The following is a 23853-nucleotide window of genomic DNA, read 5'->3' on the forward strand; positions in this document are numbered from 1 at the left end:
AATGTGGGCGTGCTCGGGCGGTGAAGGAGTAGGCGGGGGTGTGCTCTTCAATCTGGATAGACTAGTATGTTAGAGAAGTTGTGGGGGTGTGATGCCACAACCTGCTTATAAAGGGGCTCTAAATCAGTGCATAGCGCCTAATTTTGTGGGTCAGACAGCACGCTCGCCCAGTCATCTACATGGAGCACTTTGACGTGGAGAAGATGCGTCAGCTTGCCGAGACTCCTCTCTTGTGGGTCGGTGCAGTCACCACGGCCTCGCTGGCGCTGTGGCTCCTCTTCCACATCATCTCCGGCTTCAAGATATGGGTGCTCGGAAATGGGGCTTTACTGTCCCCTAAACTGGGAAAATGGGCAGGTGAGTTCAATTCATTAATTCCAAAAAAGAGCATTCCAGCAAAGAGTGAATGAATTTGGAAATATAGTGTTCAAGTAAAAACTCTTATGAATGAAAAACGTTTTTAAGTACTACATACTAATTTAACTTTTAATAAAAAAAGATGAAATTTTTTTTTTGCATCGCACTAGAAACACGTGTCATGTTCTGAATGTATTATTATTAGTATTGTTGTTTTTATTATTCAGTAGTAGTAAGGAAATTGAATGTAATTGAATAATGAGCTACCCAGCGTTCACATGTATGGTCCTTAAAGAGCCGCTTAGAGTCTCAGGTTGACAGATTACGCCATACCTCCATGGGCTATGCGCTGATTATCGCAGGTTCTGACTCACTAAAATGAAGTCGGACTAAATCATAGCTGTACATTTTGCTCTGTAGAGGCAGAATGGCAATTTTAACTTGATTTAATAAAATGTTTTAATGGCTCTGTATATATTTTAAATAAATATTCTCTTTACAACTTGTAGTTGGAGAACATCTCGTGTTTTCAAATAGTTTTTTAGCTTTTCCTCTATTCTCGTGTGTAATCTACTATTTGCTCTACCCAGTCTGACCCACTTATCCAATTTCTCGTCTGTGCAGAGCAACTGTGCGTCCATACAGGCTTTTCAGTGCTATACTGCATATACAACAGGGGTTGATCAGTTGGTGTGTTTCATGTGATTGTGTTTTGTTTGTTTTTTTGTTGTTGTTTTTTTAAAGCAGCGACCACACCATCTCCATTCGTTTTGTAGGACCACATATGTTGGTTCTGGCAACGTGACGCAGTTTAAAACGCCAATCCTAATTATAATGCGGGTCCATACCACGTGCGATTTGTGTGGGTTGGTGTCCATAGTTTTCAGGGTCTATCAAATGAAAGATGAAGACTATTCAGGACACACACACTGCAACGTCACTATAATTGGACATAAGTATATTGATCATAAAACAATACATGCTCAGTAATCCCTACGCCCCCGACTTGGTCGTGCCCGAGAGCGCCGCTGAATATATTTCCTTCCTATGCGCTTCTCTTTCTATTAGTCGCATTTTGGGGTCATTGAGTATTCGTGCCACTCCCTGAAACGCTGAATCAGGCGACCAGTTTGACTTGTCCTATATCCTGTTCAGCTAAGATTCATGTTCCAAGCATCTTCAGAGCAGGTGAGCTTGAAGAGACTGAATGCAGGTAGAAGGCGAAACGTAAATTTTCTTGTCATTCCTGCAGCGCCAGTCCCGTCACATTGAGCAACAGCCAGTTTCAAGTTCTTGAATATTTCTCAGAACTTTGCGACAGGTCTCGCTTGTCTGGTCATATGGCACGTAGTATTCATTTTTGGACTTCAACAATACTGGAACATTAGTTAGTGGTGAGTTAGAAATATTTCGACAGATGTCCTCAATTCAAAAACTTGAGGTTTCTAAAAAGGGTGGTTCCTTAGTATAAACTAACCGAAGAGCCTAACACATCCAGACCAACAAGTTTTCCAGCCTAACAAGTCCATCTTATAAGTGTTTCCTCATAATTTTTCCTTGTGTTAGTTATTTATTTATTTATATAACACACACACACACACAACTATGTTCTTAAAATGAGTCGTGTTGGCTCATTCCAAATGTAGTCCAATGTTCCTTCAGATACTCAGGGATTAATGCTCCATATGATCTGGAGACCCCTGCTGTTCAGTCGCAGTATTTAACAGGCGCGGTGAACGTCACAAACTAGTATTTCATGTGTAGCCATGCTCTCTTTAGCAAGTAAAATAAGTTTGATTTTTTTTTTTCCTTTATTAGCAATGAGCATCACTCTTTTGCCAATAATGTATAACTAAATAGTTCTTAACTTATTACAATGATCATATAATCTATAGGAAAGTTCACATAAATACTATAACTTGTATTTCCTTTAGGGTTTGTCCCTTGGGTTGTACCCACAAGGGTACACGTCCTGTACCTTTCTTTGAATCCTTTACCTTTCGAATGTATATTCTTTTCGAACCTTTTTAACTATTTAAATGTGTATGAATGGACCTTAAGGAACACCCTGTCTCATTTTTAAGCTTCAGTGAATGAAACTTGCACCATACTTATCTTGGGTTAAAAAATGTTGAAGGACAAAGATATTATCTCTATGCCAGACAAGATTCTGTTCCTTTTGGAGGGAAGTAATTATTTGATCAGAGTTGTAACTTGATGTACAACTACTGAAATTACTATTGCCCCAATTTACACTCTTCCCTATCTGTCAACACAACACATTTTTATTCTATAGGAATTAAAGAATGCATGTTGTACAAATTTAGCTTTATTTTATTATTATTAATTTTTTTTAAATCAAGTGCACTTTCCTAATTGAAACTTATAAAGAAGTGATGTGCAAATGCATAAAGCATTTTTATTAAATTGTTTTAAGCAGAGGACTAGGACTGAATCTGGCAGTACTTTTTTGTATATAGCTAAAATCCCTTTCATACCAGGCAACAGCATGTGTGAATGAAATTTATTCCTGTGTCTCTGAATCAGTGAATGTCAACCATGCAGGTCTCTAGCTGCATGCTTGTGAATGTACCAGTGCTGTGTGTTTTGAATGGGACTGGCTTCTTCTTTATGGTGCCAGTGGAGATGGGAGGGCTGTGAGAGAAAGGGGGTGATGTTGATACAGAAAGAGGTGGGTCGGGGCGTGGGGTGTTAAAAGAAATCAATCAATAAAATAATGTGACAAGCTCATTGCCACATCCTGAAGAAAGATGCTGTGTAAAACATTAACCCATCCTCTTTTCTTTTTCATCTAAGCCTCCATTACACACTCTCACCACTAGTGGTGTTTTCTCACCCACTCGCTCTTGTTTGCCCTCCTAAACCCCCTCCCTCTCTTTTCTCTTCTGTCACGACTCAGTCATTTTTATTTATATATTTCCTGAAAAAGGGAGTCTTCCATCTGGCGTTCCCCTTTTAAAAGAATCTGATGCACTTGCATCAATGTTGCACTTTTATTTCTATAAAATTTAGCATGAATTATCTATACATTTTGAATACTACACGTGCTGTATGTATGCCGTTGTGGAATCTGAGGAATTGATTCTTCCATGTATCATAATTCATTCTGTTAAACACTGACACTTTTGTCAAATGCTGACATACAAATGAGAATTTGTCGTCCTTTTTCTCTGTCCGTCTAAGCTTTTATGACCTTACTATGCATGTTCCTCGTGCAAGAATGGTGGCTTTAGTGCTTAGACAATTTTTGTATAATTGATGCAGATTGGAATCGTCCTGATAGAATAAGCAGTTCTTCCTTGCACAATTTATTTGCACAAATGACCTTATTTTTAACCATGCGACTTCTTGGTGCTATCTTTGACTGTCTCGTTGTTTGATCCACCTAAGTAGCAAAGCTATTTTGGGTGCTTTTACTGTGTAGTTTTTGTCCTGGCCATGTGACAGGCCTATTTAAAGCATGGTAAGCTGCTTTTGGGAGTGGGAGGAGGTGCACAAGTGGGTGTTTTCACATTCTGCAGAGCTACAGAGCCAGAGATGGACCAGCTTATTCACTGGATGGATTGGGGGGGGGGGGGTGCAACAGATTTATCTAGTCAATGTGGTCTGAGGGCGTAGGCCACCGCTTTACTTCTATTAGATCCGGTATAAAATTGAGTTTAGTTACAAGGTATCTCTTTGCATACCATCACTTTTCAATTCTGAAGTGATTGAGTTGTCATTGTTTTCTTTTTGGCCAGGTGGAAATGTCCTGTTGAATAGAGCAGTATTCTGCAGTAGGGCTTCAAGTGCTGTTTTGGCACTAATGTAGTGCAGCAAGCGCTCTGTGGTGAGCTGGGTTGCTGGGGAAAGCAGAGAGTGGGTGGGGGTGGAGGGGATGGAGGGAGGGTGGCATGTTGTTGGTATTCAGGTGCAGTGGCTGTTCCAGACACGGCAGCTATTTTTACTCACTGCTGCTTTTTTTAGCCTAGGAAGCAGGGCCAGTGCGCCTGTGCAGTGCTGGGACATTCCGTATTTCTGAACGTGATGTTCACAAAGAGAAGCTCTGACCTCCATCACGTTTGAGGGGAGGTGAGGAATAAAAAGAACAATCTTCATTGCACAATACATTTTTTCCATTTATACTACCAGTCAACCAGATGAGAGCTCTGATTTGTAAGCAATATTTAATATCCTTAGTGGAGTCTTTAATTGCATCTGCTCTCTCTTCTCGACAATTTGAAATGGGGGCACACCCACTCGCATGCATGCGGACTCGCACTTTGTATGCAGAGTGTCATTTTCAAGCGTCAACATTCATGTCAGTTTGTGTAGCCCCTTTCCATAGTACTGCTCATGTGAGGCAATGGATCCATGCCAGGAAAAACTCTTTCGCTTGGCCATAGGAGTAGTTTGACTGGATTATCTGCTTTTTTTTTTATTTTTTTTTATTTTATTTTTTTTTTTTATAAATGTATTGCAAACAAAATATTTCAGACTTGCCTATTTTTGTCCTTTTGTATCTTCTTGCTTAGCTCAAATTCCTCAACTTCTGACTGACAAAAGAACGACAAATTAGTCTTTACATGAATCGGATGTTTGTGGAACCTGATGGAATTTAGATTTTGACTAGGTCAACAGTTTATTTAAAGGAATGTCAACTGCCAGGCAGTCTTTGGGAACTTTCTTTGGGAACATTCTGCTGATCTGCTAATCCATTTTATTATATCATCTCAAGGGACAATACAATAGAAATGAGAATTGGATGTACCTTGGTCAATGAACAGCTTGCATAGTAGTACAGATTTTACTTTTCTCTGAAAATAACATTGTCTAACTGGTAACAAATGTGGATACACTCTAAGTGAACATGTCAAAACTGTGTCCAAAGTGTCAGTATTCCGTTTATCACCATTTGTTATTTAGCACTGCCTTAATCCTCCTGATCATGGAATTCACTAGAGCTGCACTGGTTGTTGCTAGGATCCTCTTCCACTTCTCCATAATGACATCACGGACCTGCTGGAGGTTACACATGGTGCTTCTCCACCTTCTGGTTGAGGATGCCCCACAGGTGCTTAATAGGGTTCAGGTCTGAAGACATACTTGGGGTAGTTTTTATGTTGGGGAAAACTGCTATTTGGCTCAGTTTTTGAAGGAAGGGCATCATGTTCTTATTGGTGACTTGGGGTGTACTCTCTTTTTCTTGCCAGTTATTTTAACTGTATGGCTGTATGTTGAGTTATTTTCAGATGACCGTAAATCTGTACCGCTATACAAGCTGCACACTGACACTCTGGAAATATATCCATGTTTAATTTCTATAGTATTGTACCCTAAAAAGCTGTACTAAAAAATAGCTAAAATGTGAGTGGTGTACTCGCTATTGAGATACTGTACTTCCAAAAGCTTAAGTTTGACCATTTTATTTTAAAATAAATTAATTGGAAGGCTGGAGTTGTAAGCAATTCTTACTGGCTAGATATGCTGGCTCTTTGATGTATGCACTGATTCCACACAAGATTGATGCACCAGTGTTCCATAATTGCCTTGGTTCCAAATAACTTGATAAATAATCATATAACTATATCTTGTGAGGGGAGTGGTGGCTCCAGCGGTTAAGGCGCTGGGTTGCAGATCGGAAGGTCTGGGGTTCAAGCCCCGGTATCGCCAAGCTGCCACTCTTGGGCCCTTGAGCAAGGCCCTTAACCCTCTATGCTCCGGGGGTCCCTTACGAGGGAAATATCAAGGTCCGTGACGTCGGAGTGACGTGGGGCCGCCTTCCCGTGGGCTCACCACCTGCAGGAGGGACCGTAAGGGACGGTGCTGTGAGGATTGGGCAGCAGTCGAAGGCGGGGGCCTGCTTAGACTGCTGCCCCCGCGACCCGAATTACGGATAAGCGGAAGAAAATGACTGACATGACTGACTATATCTTGTGATTAAAAATTTTTCACAGTTCAGCCCATTGGGGTACTGAGCTAGAGTTTGAATCTTAACATTGGTTTAAAAATAGGTTTGACTTCTCCCTCTTTATCCCTTGACTTTACGCAGTCTCTTTCTCTCCTCCTCTCCTCTTGTTGCTATTTTTGGCAGTCCCTAGGATTCCTCCTCACCCCTCCCATCCTGCTGGACTCCATGAACGTCATGACTCTCCCTCCCTCCCTTCTTTCATTTAGCAACTTCTCTCTTCTAGCTTTGCTCTAGTGAGGGACTGTTGCCTTTTGAATGCATTTCATCTGGGTGTTATGCATAGTCAAGACTTCTTGCTGTAGAGAATGTCGATTACATAAAAAAAAAAAAAAAAAATTGGATTATTGGTCTGTGTATATCAAAAACGCACTAAAATATAATCTATAATAAAACGCACTAGAATCACATTTTCCTAATAGATAAATAACAAATGTATTTGCATCAGTGTTCTCCATAAGATTGTTGTATGGTGCTGTAAAACTTATATCGCTTCAACCCGTCCTGCATTTTGTCATGAAAGATGCAGCTCTGTAATGTTGGCATGACGTACCTATTCCCTTTTTAATTTTTATTTATTTATTTTTTTTATTTGATCTACCCTACGTGGTGGCCATGCTGTTGCCATTATCATGCTTTTGTAGAAATGCCTCAAGTTGTGCACTTGTTTATAAATGTCATGCTTCCTGTTCCAGTTGTAACGGGAGCCACGGATGGAATTGGGAAATCCTATGCGGAGGAGGTAAGGGTTCCTCTACTTATTTATTTCCCTCCCGCCATCGAAGGCACAGTGACTCATCGCAAGAGATAGGTTTCTCTCCAAGACCATGGGAGGGAGGGCAACTAGAGGACTACACTTGGAAAAGGACCCTCTCTGTTTACACACCAATAAATACCTTCTAGCAGCATCCAGCCATTCACTGACCCAAACCCACTGAAGTTGTTTACTGTCCACTGTTCACTTTATGAAATCCTAAAATCTATTACTGGAACAGGAAATTGTGTCCAGGCCTCATACAGTGTATTATTAAATCACTTTAGTAAAGTTGGACTAGGAAGTAGATTGTTTTTATATTGGGTAATTTCTGATATTCTTTCGTTCACAGCTTGCTCGACGAGGATTCTCCATTATGCTGATCAGTCGCTCACAGGAAAAGCTGGACGATGTAGCAAAGTCTCTTGGTATGTATTTTCTGTGTGCTGACGAAGTATAACTATTTATAAACAGTGCTAATGTTGACAAAGCCCAGTATATTATCATTGTCCTGAGAGGACCAGGGTGGAAATGCCTGGGCATCTGTCTTGGGGCTTCAGGTGTCTTTGATGGCGCACCTGCAATAAAGCTTTAACTAACAGCTAGGTTAGGTCTTTCATGCATATGCTAGTCGTATTATGATACATGTTAATTTATTAGACATTAAAACTTTTCAAATTACCCTGTTATACCATGTCTTTCCAGACTATACTTATGCAGGCAGTCCAATCCCACTGCCACAAGCACTGCCTCATAATTCATCCCCTGCTGAATATTGTTTGTGCCAATGCTATCCAAGCCCATGAAAACATTTTCTTTTTCACTGCCTTCCCTGCAAGCCCTGGAATCTTTTTTGATGACTGTCGTCATGGAAATGTTCTGGGTTGGGAGCATGGGGTGCTAGAATTTGTATGTATATATGTTCATTGACGTAGGCACCCCTCCCTTATCTCCTTTGCCTGAATGAAGACAGTGTGTGTGAATGGGGACCTTCTCCCTGGTGGAAAGAAATTTATTATTATTATTTTTTTTTTCCCCCTCTGAGTTCAAAGAATAATTAATACTGAGTCTGCATGATTTTTCTGATTTCACTGTGCAAATTTTTCATGCTGTTTGAGTGTCTGCATTGATTTTTATTTTTTATAGATATATTTAGCTGAAAACATCGTTTTGTCAGTGTTTTATATCTATGCAAACAAGAGTGGTTGGTAAGATCTTTTTTTTTTAAATCTCTGTAGCTACCCAGTCTGCCATAACTACAGTCGTGCTGAAAGCACACCGAAAAAGGGGAAGGAGGGGCGTTATGGGTAGTCACGAGCATGGTCTCTCCCTGATAAACCTGGCACTCTTTGCTCACGCCCCAACCAAAAAATGCCTTGGCAGTGTGGGGGCTTGGAGTCACCAAAACCACTCTGCTACAGTCACGAAGCTATTTAAAGCCGGAAGCTTTTTCTTAAAATAGATTCCATATTTGCTAATCTAATAGTCTTATTAGATCATGTTTACTGTCCTGCAGTCTCCCTAACGTTTTCTCAGGGGTGTGTGTAAAAAAAAATATATATATATATATATATATATATATATGTGTATAGATGTATGTATGTGTGTGTATATGGTATACAGTGCGATAAATCGGAGCAATTTTCCTCTCATGGCTCTCTCGAAAAAGGTTCAGACATGATTCTTTGGACAATGCATTCTAATTGCTGCAGGCACGTCAAACTGAAGTAGAGGAAGGGTGTGGAAAGTTGAATCACATTTCTTGTCTCACAGCGCCCCCTGCTGTCACAGACTTGCTATTCAAAACCTATAGTGGTGCCTTTAAGTTATTTTTAGTATGTTCACAAAATAGATTACTTTAAATAGTAAACTCAAGAACCAGTTCCTGAAGGAACCATTATGACTGATTTTATACCGGTTTTCTTGAAGTCGGAATTTTTTAATCTGTCATTTCTGTTCTGCCATTCAGAAAGTTTGTATAAGGTGGAGACCAAGACCATCGCTGTGGATTTTGGCCAGATCAACATTTATCCTAAGATTGAGGATGCACTTGCTGGGTTAGAAATAGGAGTCCTTGGTGAGTAATTTTTAGATAATATAAAATTGTATGCTACTGTTAAAGGTTTAAAGTAAACATTTTAAAAAGTAAAATGACCAGAACTTCTTACTTACATTTATTCAACTTACTGAAATCATTGCTTAATTAGAATTTTGGTTAATGTGACTGTAAACCCTGTTTGTCTTAACAGTAAACAATGTTGGCATTTCTTATCCTTACCCTGAGTTTTTCTTGCACATACCTGACCTGGACAAAGTGAGTAGAATTATGCCTTGTTATTTACTATGTGATTGACCTTTTTTTTTTTATTTTGCTATCAATGGCGTACAAAGAAATTTATGAAAAAAAAAAACGTGTAGGAAATGTGGGTTGCAGGTATATTTTGGCTTGATCTAAAGAAAGGTCCTAGCATGACTTACATTATACCTCTGTTTCTCCATTTATTTTAAATAAATTACATTTTAGCACAAATTTTTAAAACTACAGTCAATACTGGGTTCATTTATAAAATCTTAAATTAAGAGTATTGAAATAAAATGTTTTGTTTTTTTTCCCCTTAAATTGTATTTAATTCTTAATGTCTTCTCTTTCAGTTCATTAACACAATGATCAATGTCAACATAACTTCAGTGTGCCAGGTAAGTGGTTCTTTTATGAGCATTATATAAATCATATGTCTGTGTGATTATAATTTGTTTGTGGGGAAAAAATGATAGCGTAACTGTATACTTCCTAGTTCTTTTGTTTTTCTACACTGCTTTCTCATTCGTTGTTTTTCATTTGTATATTGCTGTCTCCCTCTTTGCTTCATCAGATGACTCGCCTGGTTTTGCCCAAAATGGAAGCTAGGTGAGCCCTGAATATTATTTTTGTTTTTCCTAAACGATTTCAAATTCAAAATGTAGAATTCCTACACAAGTTTATAAAGGGAAGAAAAGGGTTGGTTTGAAGTAATTACTTGTTAAATAGGCTTCCCCATCATTTCTTTTGGCCAAAACATGGCTTTCAACACTGTGCAACACATGCCTCCTAGACTGATTGGCTAGCTTGGGTCATATGCCTCAGTAGGGCCAATCAAAAGGCTGGGAAAAATTTTATACAAATGAGACCAACCTCAGCTTGCCAAAGCACACTACTGCAGCTGCAGGGGTACTGCATGTAAAAGCAGATGCCATGGCAACACACAAAGCACCATAATTAGTGTGTGTGGTCTGTTAGTGTTGTCAGAGAATTGATTGCTGTTTTCAGTCTTATCTTTGGCTCAATAAGTTCAGCTTGGCACAAAAAGATGTAACTCCTTCTGTCTGTTTCAGAGCAAAAGGTGTCATTCTCAATATATCCTCTGCTAGTGGCATGTATCCAGTTCCACTGCTCACTGTTTATTCTTCTACCAAGGCAAGTCTTTTACCATAATATGTAAAAGTTGCAGTTAAGACTATGTATATTGGCAAAACATATTACCCTAGGTAAGTAAATGGTTGGCTGCTTTAATTGTAGGCCTTCGTTGACTTCTTCTCTCGTGGACTTCAAGCAGAGTACAAGTGCAAAGGGATCATTATTCAGGTCAGAATTTTTCATTACATGAGCCTTCTACTAATAGAAGCTCCTCCTTTAGGTCTCATGTCTGGTTCCTTTGACTATTAAACACATCTTGTTGGATTGTGGGGTTTTTTTTGGGTTTTTTTTAAACTGCTAGGAAACTCTTAATGTTTTTTTTTTTTTTTTTTTTTTGTAAAGCTGAAATGTTTTATATAGTAATTAAAATGTTATGGATTTAACGATGAACTTGTATCTTCAATGTATATAGCCCTGGTGCCATCATGGTGTTAACTTGAATGAAAAAACGAACAGAATTTATGTTCAGCAGTTTGGTAAAGTTAAATTACAATAAAGGTCTTTTGGTTTGATTCCAAATGATCCTATATCTACAGAGCGTGCTGCCTTTCTTCGTGGCCACCAAAATGACGAGGATCAGAAAACCCACTCTAGACAAACCAACTCCTGAGCGTTATGTAGCTGCTGAGCTAACCACTGTGGGACTACAGGACCAGACCAATGGTTATTTCCCGCATGCAGTCATGGTAAGCACAATTACTCACAAGCATGTACACTGAATACAATATGCTCTAGTCATAACGGTTCTAATTTGCATATTTAAACACTTAAGTAATAAAAAACTATAGCATGCATTACATAACTTTAATCATTTTTAGGCTATGCTGACTTAACTAAATATCTGATGGGGACAAATTGCCATTTTATTTAGTGCTTTATTACATTGTTCATTTGTTGTTTCCTCCCAAAAATCTGTTATGAATTGGCTATACTAAATTACTAAAAAGTATGACCTAACGATTTTTCTGTGTTTTGCAGGGATGGCTTACAACTGTTCTAGTTCCCATCAAACTGGTTATTTACTTTGGCATGCGCATGAACAAGGCTCAGCGTGGTGGTTACCTCAGGAGGAGAAAGCTGCGATAACTCATCGATATCGTCTAAAGGGAAATGATAAACCACATCCAAAGTGTCCTTTCCTTTTTGTTTGCTTAGTATCGTATGACTGCCTGACTTTGTATCAGTGTTTGAGTAGTTCTGTGTTTTGGCTTTTGTACTGAATATCAGTCTCTTTACGTTCTTGTAAGAAATACTGCACACAGATGTCACACTGACACATGTTAAATGAAATGGTTCAAACTGGGCTGTTTTTTGTTTTTTTTTTCCTGTTTTTTTTTTTTTTAAATCAGTGTTTCTCTTTTGGGTTGTGTGATTTGGGAATGGGTGTGTAACTTCTAACAAACATGGTCTAAAGAGTTGCATTGGTGCATGGCAGGCTGTTTTCACTGCTGTTCTAAGCAGACGGTATTTCGAATGGCAATGGTTTCATATACCTACATACTTTTTGTGTATAAAAGCTTTACGTGCACCTGATTGTTTGCTCAGTGATGCCAGTTTCCCGTTATGTTTGTTTACAATAATTAGGAAGGTGAAATTTCTACTTAGTTTTTGAATGATAATGAGGATTGGCCTTTTAACTTTTCTTTTTTACATTTTGTACTGTTTATTACTACTTAGTATTTATTAAATTGGTGATGGGCTTTTGGTGTTTTATGTCTTACTAGATATCTGCAATGGTGCCTCGTATATTGAGCCACATTGGACACAGCTAAACTCTGATCATTCTGAATGATGTACCTTACAGAAATATACAGGAATTTGCTGTTAGAGGGGATCTCTACCAGCTGCTATTCTGTCTCAAACATAGCAATGCACTTACTGACCTTTTTCATAATCATGTTCACCAAAGTGTGTACTATGCCATATGAATTTTTATTCTCAATTCACAGATCTTTTTCTATGGTCTAGATCTCCAATTAACCTTTGAACCAAAACCAGTCAAATGAAGGTGCTCTGGTGCTTGAAATATGCTGGCTGTTATGCAGGGAAAACTTGAATGTTTACATTCCAAAATGTTTAGGAATGGACTACAAAGTGTGCCTTTTGTTTTACCAAATCATTGTTAAACTTGGTTTGTCTTTTTGTTTTTTCCAAATAAAGATGTGATTTTTACACTGGTACAGGGAATTTACCATTATTATATTAAGCCATTTGTTTTCTGCCTCTCAAAATAGACTTTGGAACTTTGGTCCAACAGGTGATGCTGTTCATTAGGCTGATGAGTAATGCAATTCTCAAAAATCATCTGAGTAAAACAATAGTTCATTATTTGGTGTAAACTAGTCTGAATAATGTATTTATGAAAACTGCGCCCAATGCTGCAAGTCACACTGAGACAAAATTAAATAAAGAAAAGCCACAGCTAAAATGGATTGTTTCTCAGTTAGCTGAGCAAACACAGATGGGTGATTGATTAAGAGGGGGAAAACACTGAAGGATAAAAAAAAAAATTGAACCCTATAAAATGTACATCCAGACAGATGTACAACATGATTACATTAAGCAATCAACATATTAGCATTTGCTTTATGGCATATTTGAAACAGTTTGCCCAACAGGCCTTAGTTATATACAAAGTAAGGAAAAAAATAATTATCTGGCTAAGACAAGGGGTTGGTTCTTATTGTTTTTTTTTTGTTGTTTTTCATTTATGCTTATTCATTTACATTTAACTGATGTTTTACCCAAAGTGACACCATTGGATAAAACTAAGCATTTGGGGGTCTTTCTCAACAGTGGCAGTTTCTTTTTTATTTTTTTTTATTTTTATTTTTTTATTTTATTTTTATTTTTTTTTAACTCCTCAACCTTCCAAACGGTAGGTTATTAATCTTACTCGGTGACTTTTGCTTCTTAAAGACTGCACAGCTGTGTTTCAAAGGGAACACTGCCTAAAGTGACACTTGCCATTATATCTATGAAGACATAAATAGTAAATTTTGTGGTTGCTAATTAAACTAATACTCTTGTAAAATTAAAAAAGAAAAAGAGCAACTATTATTCAGGTGACTGTCAGTGGAGTATGTAATCAGATTGTCATGAACTGTATGGAGAGAAATATTATAGAAAAGGTGCAGTGCAAAAGCAATTCTTTACAAAGATGAAGGCACATTTGAGTTCATTGGTGGGGGGGGGAGTCTCTGTAATACAGAGGTGGTAATAATATTCTCATTACGGTGTGGGTCCACTCATTCCCTTGGGTGTAAGTGGCACTTCAAATTAACACAAAGTTATTCTGAGTGATTACCTTTAGTTTAAGACACATTATTAGACAGTTGGGAATGCTCACACCCAGAATGGTAATGTCCACAACCACATGGCACTGGATCAACAAATGGTTTGATAAGTTAATTGTAAATCCATTGTTTGGGCATTCACAGTCAATAGATATTAATCCAACTGAATTTTTGTAGCAACATTTTAGACCATACTACAGCATTAACAAAACTGTCAATTAAAGTATATATTTCCGAAGATTGGTGTCCACATCTCCAGATTCAGTTCCAGGCATGTGCACAGAATAAGCCAATTTTCCCGTTTGTGAAGGCCTAATACATTCACCTTAAAAAAAAAAAAAGGTGTGTTGATTTGTATTGCCTAGTTCGAAAATCTGTTATTAATATACTTGGTTAACATGTATATTATATAACTTATATGCCTTTCCGATTTTGGAAAAACAGGACTCACGTATGTAAAATAGGAACCAATGTTTATCATGTAAGAAGCCGGACGTTCATCCGGGATGCACACATACCTTTTCGAGAGGCAATCCGTGTAACTTAATTTAATAAAATGTTGCAGCTTTCCACTGTTGAATACAGATTTCCTGGTTCTTACGCGTGAAACGTTTCATTCCTTGCAAAGTGTGAGTCAAAGTTGGCAGGAATTTCATGTTCTTGTATTTATAGTATTGTATTGTAACTTTAGAATGCTAGCTTGCTAATAGCAATCAGCCTTATCCCGACTTTCAGTTAACATACAGCTAGAGGTCTGCCGTGTGTGAGAATCAAACGCTTATGTCTTAAAATTTCGAAATTTAGATTTTGGTTGATTGTAAAATCCAAATTACAATTTTGTAGCATGTTGTGCTAACTGTAGAGTTTATTCCCCAATTCACCAGAAGGTGGCAGACTGGCACTATTTATTTACCAGCCAGCGGTCTATGGAACTAATATTTATTTATAACATTTATTAAATAATACATTATTAATGATATAATAATAAATTGATTCCTATAATTTTTTCTTTCATTTTTGTGATTTTAGTTGTTATTATGGGTGACAAACGGCAGAGAGCAAGAGTGCAAGGCTCTTGGGCCAAACCTCTTCCCAAACCAGTATCTTCAACAGGTACCTAAACCCATTTTTCCTGCAATGTTTTTACTGTTAGACCCAAACAGTCCGTCAAAACTAATAGCCCTGTTTTTAGCACAGAATGAAATGCCAAAGTCAGCATCCATTTTGCAATTTGATTCCGGGAACACACTGTGCAGCTACAAATTAGATTTATTAAAGAGAACTTGTGGAGTTGGTTTTATGTATTTAATAATTAATAAAAAAACAAATACTGTCTTTAAAACATTTCACAAGCACATCTTCAGCAAACATCTGGGACATGGAAAGCTGGACCAGTAACATATGAGTTCACGCCGCCTTCTAATGTAAGTGTTTATATAAAGAAGTTAGATTGCGCTCATAGGATTGCCTTGTTTCATGTGTTTCTCTGTTAATCTCTGTACGTTTACTACAGCCTGTCAGAGTGATACCTGTTGAGAAGGTGATAGAGTGAGTGATCTTTTCTTTCTTCTTGGCCATGGAGTAGCGAACTGGTGTACTCAGAGGAAGACAAATAAAAGTTGTTTTTCTCTTTTTGGCAGAGAAGCTGGGGTTTACGAGATTAGCCAGGGTCCCACCGGAGTATCCAGGTACCAGTGTTCAAATATGTTTATTGTAGGTTTAAGGCTGTTCCTGTGTTTGGGGAAACTTCTCTTTTCTGTTTAAATAAAAAAGAAAGAAAGAAAGATTAAGATGTAATGCGTTGTTTGTATTTATAATTTTGACTTTTACCCTGCATTCACTATTAGATTTAAAATAAATTAGGAGAAGTGGTAGCACTATAGGCTACTATGTACAGCAGTGGCAGGCGGTCATGGTCAGCATAGCCTTCTCTGAAGCACTGACCTACATTTACAACCTAAATTCTAATATTTGTTCCATGAACTTGTATCAGTTTATTCCCAACAGTTTATTATCTTCATTTCGTAGCATTTCTCTTAGTTGCACTTCTTCCAGTACGTGTATGTGGATGTCAGATTTTTTGTTCAGATTTCAGCCTCTATGTGCTGCCATGTCAATCTAATTTCCCCAGGGCCTGCAAAGTCAATACTGCAGGCTCTTTTACTATTGAGAATATTATCATAGGGTCTGTTTCTTTAAGCAATCAGATTTCATATTCACCTCACAGGGACAGCTAGCTGGCCCAGAATAGCGTCAGCATTTTTCCGTCCACTGATTGAAAACTGCTACAACCAAGTTGGACTGGCAAAACACGTGTGTAGCTCTGAAAATAAATTGATGTGGTCTCGGACATACTTAAAAATAAATTTTTAAGAAAAGCTAGACGGCTAGGAGAGGTCGGTCAACTCTGAAGCTAGCTTGCTTGTCTTAGCCTGGGAAAGGGGTTTGTTCTCCACTTCCAGAGCAGTGAATACGAGCGGTACCACTGGCTTACAGCTAGTGCAAATTATGAGTCTGTATCTCTGTGAGTAGGTTGTATTTTATTACATTTTTTTTTATGTTTTTGTCATGTTATTAGACAAATATTGATTCTAAACTGCTCCAGATGATGTACGTGGCACAGTTGCAGTTGTAGTGTAGAGGTATGGAGTTGTTAACTGGGTTTCTTGCTTTAATTAAATCGTATTCACCCTCCATATGTGAAATGCCTCTCTCTCTGTAATGCCACACCTTGTTATATTGAGTTTTTGTATTGTATTGATGGTTTCTATAATTGAGACGTGATAGTGGTGGCATTAAGAGCTGGATTAAGTCGGGTAGGTCCCCACTGAAGGCCAAGGTACCAAATGCACGGCCCGCCACTGATGTACAGTCTATAGTGTACCGAAACAGAAATAAAAGACTATACAGTAAATATTGCTCACAGTGATTTCAGACTTTTTTAATCCGGACATCTGGCAATTACATACTTTTCCATTATATTATTATGCAACCTTTTTTTTTTAAGTAATTGTATTTTCTTTTCAAAAACTTGCACCACTAACAATGACTCGTGAAGAAGTTTAAAAGTCTTTTAAATAGCAATTTATAACATTTCCATGATAGCCTATTTCAGTCATATACATTCGGTGTAAATGACTCTGGATAAGGGCATCTGAGCTTTATAAATCAATCATAGACATTATTATAAAATTCTGTAACACCGGTAATCTTTCAGTCACGTCTGATCAACTGCACGTGCCTCTAAGGATTTTAGACATTACAGTAAATGGCCCAGTGTTGTTTTCTGCATAAAGGCGTCATTAAGTAACTTGTGCTTGAGAATCATCAGTTCTGCTAAAATCTACAGTGTGCCCACTTATGCTTATACTTGAGCTACCAGTTATTGCTCTATTAACTTTCTTCACCCTACCCCCATCCCCAAAGTTGACATTGTGGTTTTTTTTGTTCTTAGACTGCGGCTTCTTCCTGGGTTTTTGCCACTGGACCAGGCAGAGTGGATGTTCTCTAAACTGTTGGCTGAGCTTCCATGGTCACAGAAGACCAATTATGGCATGATGGGTGAGTGAAAAAAATAAATAAGTCGTCATGCATGAAGGAGAGAAATCTTTCTCTAACATGCTATATTCAGTAACATGCTAAATAAAACTAAAAAAATAAAGTGCTGATTATTGTAGAACAAGGGGATTATGAGCAAGTGTTTGTTTTTGTGTTTACTGGATGACTCAATTTTTCCAGTCCTTCTTCCTCTCTGGATTGGCAGATCTGCTACTGCCTCCAGCACAGCTGTTGATCCTTTCCAGACCAGTGTATTATACAGACTTGAATATTCTTAGAGAATAAATATTTTCTTTGGACCAAATTTTGGTCAATTGAGGCTCCTGTTAGTGAAACATATTTTTGCTACCAGAGTTAGATTTATTCAATTTGTTCTATAAAAGGAGAAATAAATTGTCATTTTTAATTTTAAATCACATGCATGTGATAAACAAAGAAAATTAAACATTTACAATTCGTATACTTCTGTAGCTATAAGTAGACATTTAAAAATGATTTTTCATCTGTAAAGTGTTTCCTGGTTCAGGTGAAGCATATGAGGAACCGAGGCTCACCTGCTGGTATGGAGTACTTCCTTACACATATTCTGGCTCCATGATGCAAGCCAACCCTCAGGTTTCAGTATTTTTTCACTTTTAATTCTTCCTGTACATTATAAAAGCAGGATAATACAAAATAGTAAACATAGTTATTATGTTATAAAACTTTTTAGAAGCATTTAAGATGAGATTTAAAAAAAGGGGGGAATCCATTGAACTCATGGTGTCAATTGTTTGACATCATTTTTTTTTTCTTGGCCACTAGGTTACCAGCTCACCGTAATCATGGCTAATTGGCTAAAAATACATATTACATTTTGTCATACCATGATTAGAATTGTGGGCAAAAATAATTATTCGAGGATTCCTAGTAAAACTACTGTTTTTTACTAGGAATAATGTGGTCTTTTCTCCCAATGTGTACACATATCTAGCCAACCTTTTTTTTTTGTCCAACAGTGGCATCCTATCCTCCTGAATCTGCGTCAGACTATAGAGCAGGAGATTTCTCAGACCTTTAACTCTTTGCTATGTAATCTATACCGTAATGGGAAGGACAGTATTGCTTGGCATAGTGATAATGAGGCGTCTTTAGGTCCTCACCCCACCATAGTCTCTCTCAGTTTTGGAGACACGAGAGTCTTCAGCCTCCGGAAAAAGCCTCCTCCAGTGAGTGACCAGCTAATTCTTAATTTTCTATAGACTTCTGTACAGATGTGCATGTATGTATGTATGTATGTATGTGTGTGTGTGGTGTGTGTGTGTGTGTGGTGTGTGTGTGTGTGTGTGTGTGTGTGTGTGTGTGTGTGTGTGTGTGTGTGTGTGTATACGTACAATATACTGTATATTGTGTGTGTGTGTTTTAGGAGGAAAATGGAGATTACACATATACAGAGAAGTTGAAGATACCATTGAGTCATGGAACACTGTTGATAATGGAAGGATGCACTCAAGATGACTGGCAGGTATAAAATTACACTACATGGACAAAAGTTTGCTGACAGTTGACCATCACATTTATATGTGCTTGTTGATCATCCCATTCCAAAACTAGTCTTCACTTTGCTGCTATAACTCATAGGGAAGGGTTTACAGCACATTATGAAGTGTAGCTGTGAGAATTTCGTCGTAAGTGTCATCAGAGCACATTGACACCAGCCTTGTCATCATGGATCTGGTGTTCATATATACTGTACGTAGAACTCTGTGGCTGACAAAACAAAACAAAAAACATGTCTACTGATATCAGTTCTGTTGTAACCCTCCTGACAGGGATGCTGAGAATCACCTGAGAAATTCTTTCAAAGTGTTCTGCTTGCTATAAAGTGAGTGCAGTGCAGGCCCACAAACGATGACGTATATAGAACTTGCAATGTTGCATTAAATATGGCACATGTTGCCATTTTACTGCTGGAACTGCAAGAATCACTTTAGTTTCTTCACTTTAGTTTTCTCACGGGCAGGCAATATCACATCTCCATACACAATTCCAAATCTCCTACTGTCTTACTTAAACAGGGTGTCCCACAGGGCTCTGTTCTTGGCCCACTACTATTCATTCTGTACATTCAGCCACTTGGCAACATCATTCGTAGACATGGTTTTAGTTATCATTGTTATGCTGATGATATTCAGTTATATACTGCTTGTCAACCAGATTCTGTTAATGTAAAATCCTCACTCTCCTCTTGTGTTAGCGAGTTAAAACAATGGCTACACTCAAATTTTCTTAGCCTGAATCTGGGTAAAACCGACATTCTGATAACTGGTCCCGCATCTCTAATAAAAAACAACTCTGTGGACTTTAGTCTTGATCTGGATGCTACTACGATTTTCCCCTCAGCTACTGTTAGAAATTTAGGTATCATACTCGACCCCTCACTATCCTTTGATGCCCATATTCACAGCCTCTCCAAAACATCTTTTTTTCATTTACAACGCATTTTTAAACTGCGACCTTTCATCTGCAGAAATGATGACGAAACATTAGTGCATGCTCTGATTACGTCCCGTCTCGACTACTGCAATTCACTCTTCTCTGGTCTATCAGCTCACTCAATCTCACGTTTACAGTACATACAAAACTCGGCTGCCAGAATGTTAACCTCCAATAAAAAAATCTGCCCACATTCCCCCTATATTATTTGATCTTCACTGGCTGCCAGTTTCATCTCGCATAAAATATAAAATCATACTCCTCACTTATAAGGCACTAAATGCTCTTTCCCCTCACTATCTTTCCGATCTTCTCTCATCCTATGTTCCTTCACGATCACTCCGGTCTTCAAATTCTGAACTTCTTTGTGTACCTAGATACCGTCTATCCTCTGCGGGTGGCAGATCCTTTTCTGTCATTGCTCCAATACTATAGAACTCATTACCCATTGCACTCAGAACCATTACCACTTTGACTGAATTTAAATCAAGGCTTAAGACCCACCTTTTCAACCTCCACTATCAGTCAATGCATATGTGTTAGGAGTCCTTCATTTGGTGTATGTTTCATGTACTATGTAGTGTTCTATCTCTCGTCCTGTATGTTTTTATGTCTATGTTGTCGCTGCTATTAACTCATGCAGCTGCATGTGATCCTTCATCCTGGGCAAATGTCCGATGAATATGTTTATGTTTATGTATGTTCATTATATTTCATCTGTCTTGATATACTGAAATATTGTACCTTGTAAAGCGTCCTTGAGCTTGGGAAAGGCGCTATATAAATTAAACTTATTATTATTATTAGTAGTAGTAGTAGTAGTTTGCAGAAGTCAAACTCTTGCTGCTTATCCCTTCACTTCACACAGTTATGGGTCACTTAGACAAGGCATATGCGATGACTTTCCACCAACATTGTTTATGCACAATACCAAAATGTGATTAGAATTCTCCAGCTCTGTCAGATGTGTGTCTGTTAGTGCCAATAAACGTGGCCCTGGAGTGGAGAGGACATGTCCTGCAAAGCCATGCCAACATTCAGGCACCATTAGGTCACAAAATTCTGTGCTCAAGCATCCACCTTAGTTTAATCTAACTTGTACAAAACTTGGACATTTGCTGGCAATGGAAGGCCTTACAAATATGGTTTGGTTGAATGTAGCACAGGGATACACTCTTTAGTTCTTCCACTGCACCCAAACTTCTTACTTTTCAGGGGCCACATCAGCATCAAGACCTCAACAAAGTTTTAGCTGGAACTGGTTTATTCTATTTTTACTGAGGTAAAAACAGGGGTTCTATTCAACATCATTCAGTCATGTTAGAAGTTTAAAAGTTATTTATATCTCTTGAAAAGATTGATGACCACTCTGCTAGACCATAAGAGGTATAAAAATAAAGAGAAAAATCTTAAAGTGGATCCTGTAAAGTAGCCGTTGTGGGAACACCGAAACTGGGCTGTTTTTTTCTTGGAGCCTGTGAGCAATCTGCATTTTACACTAATTGTCTAAGAGCAACAGACTTACTCTGTCTTACCCTTATTAATGCCAAAATACAGCAATTTGTGGCAATCAACACAAAACATAGTAAACACAAGAGTAGCTTTTTCCAAGTCCTGAAGAAATGAGGAATGACTTGATTTTAGAAATCTTTCCATCCTGAGAATAATTACTGTTATACCAACTACTATTCTAATCTTTGGTCAAAAATGAATAAAATGTCAAAAAAAAGGTTGCACCTGTTAACTAATATTTTGTGCTTAAGATATTTAGTGTTATTAAAATAAATGGATATCTGATTTGTTTTAATGTAATTAAAGGAAATCCGTTTCCATTAAACTTTTAATAGTTCTTATATTAGTTCTTAAGGGATGTCATAGTCAGAATTAGATAAAAATAAGTTTCTGGCATTCACTCATATTCCACCAGGACTAAATAGGGTTTAGAATTTAGGCCCTAAGTTTTTTGGCAAGTTTGGATAGGAAATAAGGTACTTTGTCAGTGAAGACTTTAAATTAGTTAATTGCACAGTCAATTTATTGTCTTTTTCCCTAGTCCTCTTAACTGGTTGTTTAGATGTTACCAATTTTAAGCTCAAGCTATATGAAGCCTTTTAGAATTTACCAACATCTTGTTATATACACCGATCAGGCTTAACAATTTGACCACCTGCCTAATATTGTGTTGGTTCCCCTTTTTCTGCCAAAACAGTCCGGACCCATTGAGCATTAACAGCATTAAATTCTTCAGCAATTTGAGGTACAGGAGCTCATCTATTGGATCAGGCCAGCCTTCGCACCCCACATGCATCAGTGAGCCTTGGCCGCCCATGCCCCTTTCACCGGTTTACCAATATTCCTTCCTTGGACCACTCTAGATAGATACTGACCACTGCAGACCGGGAACATCCCACAAGAGCTGCAGTTGTGGAGATGCTCTGACCCAGTCGTCTAGCCATCCTAATTTGGCCCTTGTCAAACTCATTTAAATTTTTATGCTTGCTTATCTTTCCTGCTTCTAAATCATTAACTTTGAGGACAAAATGTTCACTTGCTGCCTAATAAATCCCACCCACTAACAGGTGCCGTGATGAAGAGATAGTCAGTATTATTCACTTCACCAGTCATAATCTTATGCCTGGTTTGCATAAATAAAAGCAGGCTAATCCTGTTTATACCATTGATTTTTTTTCTGTGGTGACGATAAAGTATGTAAAAATTTAGTGGCCAAAAATGATAAAAACCCATGCAATATTATAAATAATGCAACCATGCTCATGGAGTAAAACCTGGGTAAATAAAACAGATCACACAGGCCTGGTCAAAATGTTACTGTTTTGCCAGCTAAATACTAAAAGCATTTGAAGGGTATTCTCCCCCTGCTGCAGAGTTACTTTGGATTCTGGCACAGCTACCAGCTAGAGCTATTTTTCAGAGCACACAAATAAGGGAAAAAGGTCAAGGACATTTTATAGCAACACCTAAAGACTGTCTCTGTCGCCTTAATTTGATTTTGGAAAGTGTCTGAAAGCACACTTAAGTCAGACAGGATTTACATTGCACAGTTATAATAAAGTGTATTAATCCAACACGGACAACTTGCTAAATGGATGATTTGAGAAATTCAGTAAATATTTATAGATAGGCAGAGACGTAGCCTGTTCTAGTAGTGTTAGCAACCTTTGTTTGAGTTTGCTTTGCCACTGATATAAATTCCCCAGAGACAAAATTGCATTGCTGTGAAATTACAGGTCTAATGGTCTAGACAAGTCACTTAGTAGACATTCCTTGACCGACAATATGATCACTGTGTTCACAAGATTAGAAACACTGTTAAAAAAAAAAAAAAAAAAAAAAGTGTATTTGTCTAGCATGTAGCTAATTGAGATAAATTAAAATCTCTAATTAAGTACCACCCTTATTACGTGCTTAAACTGTATGTGTATGTACTGTGTAGTATTTGATATGACCATCACTTCCTTCAAGGGTCATTTATTCTGTGGTTGTTGTGTGACCCACCCCTAATAATAATAATTTTGTTGGACAGCATCAGGTGGCGAAAGAGTACCATGACCGTGGGCCAAGGATAAACCTGACCTTCCGTAAAATCTACCCTGAACCAGTAGACTCCTCGAGAAGATGATTGATGACTGTAATGAAGAGATCTAAGAAGTGCTCCAAGACTTGGACTATTGCAGGAAATTTATAGGAGGTGGAGGGGATGTGATTAAAACTCAGTACATACTACTTTATACTGTTATTTCCTTGCTTTAAACCAAATGGAAGTGAAATATGTAATGTTTTAAGTTTAAATGCTTGCCTTGAAACAAAGTAAAATGCTATTTAAGTATAAAGTGTACTTAGTTTTGGCAGTTTTGTGTTGGCTTTAAACAAATATGAATAGCTCTGAAATGTGATTTGTTTTCTAACAAGGTTTTTTTTGTTAAACACAGTTGAATAAAACAAGGCATAATAATGTCAGTTTTCTATCTTA

General features: G+C 37.9%; 2 protein-coding genes and 1 long non-coding RNA gene across 7 annotated transcripts; 2 read left to right on the forward strand and 1 right to left on the reverse strand.

Moving 5' to 3' along the window:
• The first annotated feature begins 35 nt into the window (after positions 1-35).
• Positions 36-12713, forward strand: hsd17b12a (hydroxysteroid (17-beta) dehydrogenase 12a). Its single transcript, XM_083545764.1, has 11 exons — positions 36-357; positions 7021-7067; positions 7432-7507; positions 9049-9156; positions 9329-9393; positions 9732-9776; positions 9953-9987; positions 10452-10533; positions 10636-10701; positions 11070-11219; positions 11512-12713. The coding sequence occupies exons 1-11, from the start codon at positions 180-182 to the stop codon at positions 11617-11619; spliced, it is 960 nt and encodes a 319-aa protein (XP_083401890.1). The 5' UTR covers positions 36-179; the 3' UTR covers positions 11620-12713.
• Positions 1103-6664, reverse strand: LOC310728404. Its single transcript, XR_014534255.1, has 2 exons — positions 6286-6664; positions 1103-5941 (listed from the first exon to the last, which is right to left on the reverse strand). It is a non-coding gene; the product is annotated as an uncharacterized lncRNA (long non-coding RNA).
• Positions 12714-14306: 1593 nt separating the features above from the next.
• alkbh3 (alkB homolog 3, alpha-ketoglutarate dependent dioxygenase) lies at positions 14307-23853 on the forward strand. Of its 5 annotated transcripts, none has more exons than XM_083545767.1 (11): positions 14315-14458; positions 14714-14757; positions 14859-14942; positions 15183-15253; positions 15343-15377; positions 15470-15517; positions 17284-17390; positions 17899-18002; positions 18386-18595; positions 18793-18891; positions 23407-23853. In XM_083545767.1, the coding sequence occupies exons 3-11, from the start codon at positions 14867-14869 to the stop codon at positions 23500-23502; spliced, it is 846 nt and encodes a 281-aa protein (XP_083401893.1). In that variant the 5' UTR covers positions 14315-14458; positions 14714-14757; positions 14859-14866; the 3' UTR covers positions 23503-23853. The 5 variants fall into 5 exon arrangements, with proteins under 5 accessions (XP_083401891.1, XP_083401895.1, XP_083401893.1 ...); XM_083545768.1 differs by having other exon boundaries at positions 14316-14458; positions 14717-14757; XM_083545765.1 differs by lacking the exon at positions 14714-14757 and having other exon boundaries at positions 14307-14458.

Source organism: Silurus aristotelis, assembly GCF_946808225.1.
Source record: "Silurus aristotelis genome assembly, chromosome: 7".
Taxonomy (NCBI): domain Eukaryota; kingdom Metazoa; phylum Chordata; class Actinopteri; order Siluriformes; family Siluridae; genus Silurus; species Silurus aristotelis.

Coding starts and splice junctions, on each gene's coding strand:
- hsd17b12a (XM_083545764.1), top strand. CDS start 180: ATGGAGCACTTTGACGTGGAGAAGATGCGTCAGCTTGCCGAGACTCCT. Junction 9,157..9,328: donor GTTAGAAATAGGAGTCCTTG/GTGAGTAATTTT, acceptor TTGTCTTAACAG/TAAACAATGTTGGCATTTCT. Junction 10,702..11,069: donor GCAAAGGGATCATTATTCAG/GTCAGAATTTTT, acceptor CTATATCTACAG/AGCGTGCTGCCTTTCTTCGT.
- alkbh3 (XM_083545765.1), top strand. CDS start 14,867: ATGGGTGACAAACGGCAGAGAGCAAGAGTGCAAGGCTCTTGGGCCAAA. Junction 15,518..17,283: donor GGTCCCACCGGAGTATCCAG/GTACCAGTGTTC, acceptor TTTTGTTCTTAG/ACTGCGGCTTCTTCCTGGGT. Junction 18,003..18,385: donor TGATGCAAGCCAACCCTCAG/GTTTCAGTATTT, acceptor TTTGTCCAACAG/TGGCATCCTATCCTCCTGAA.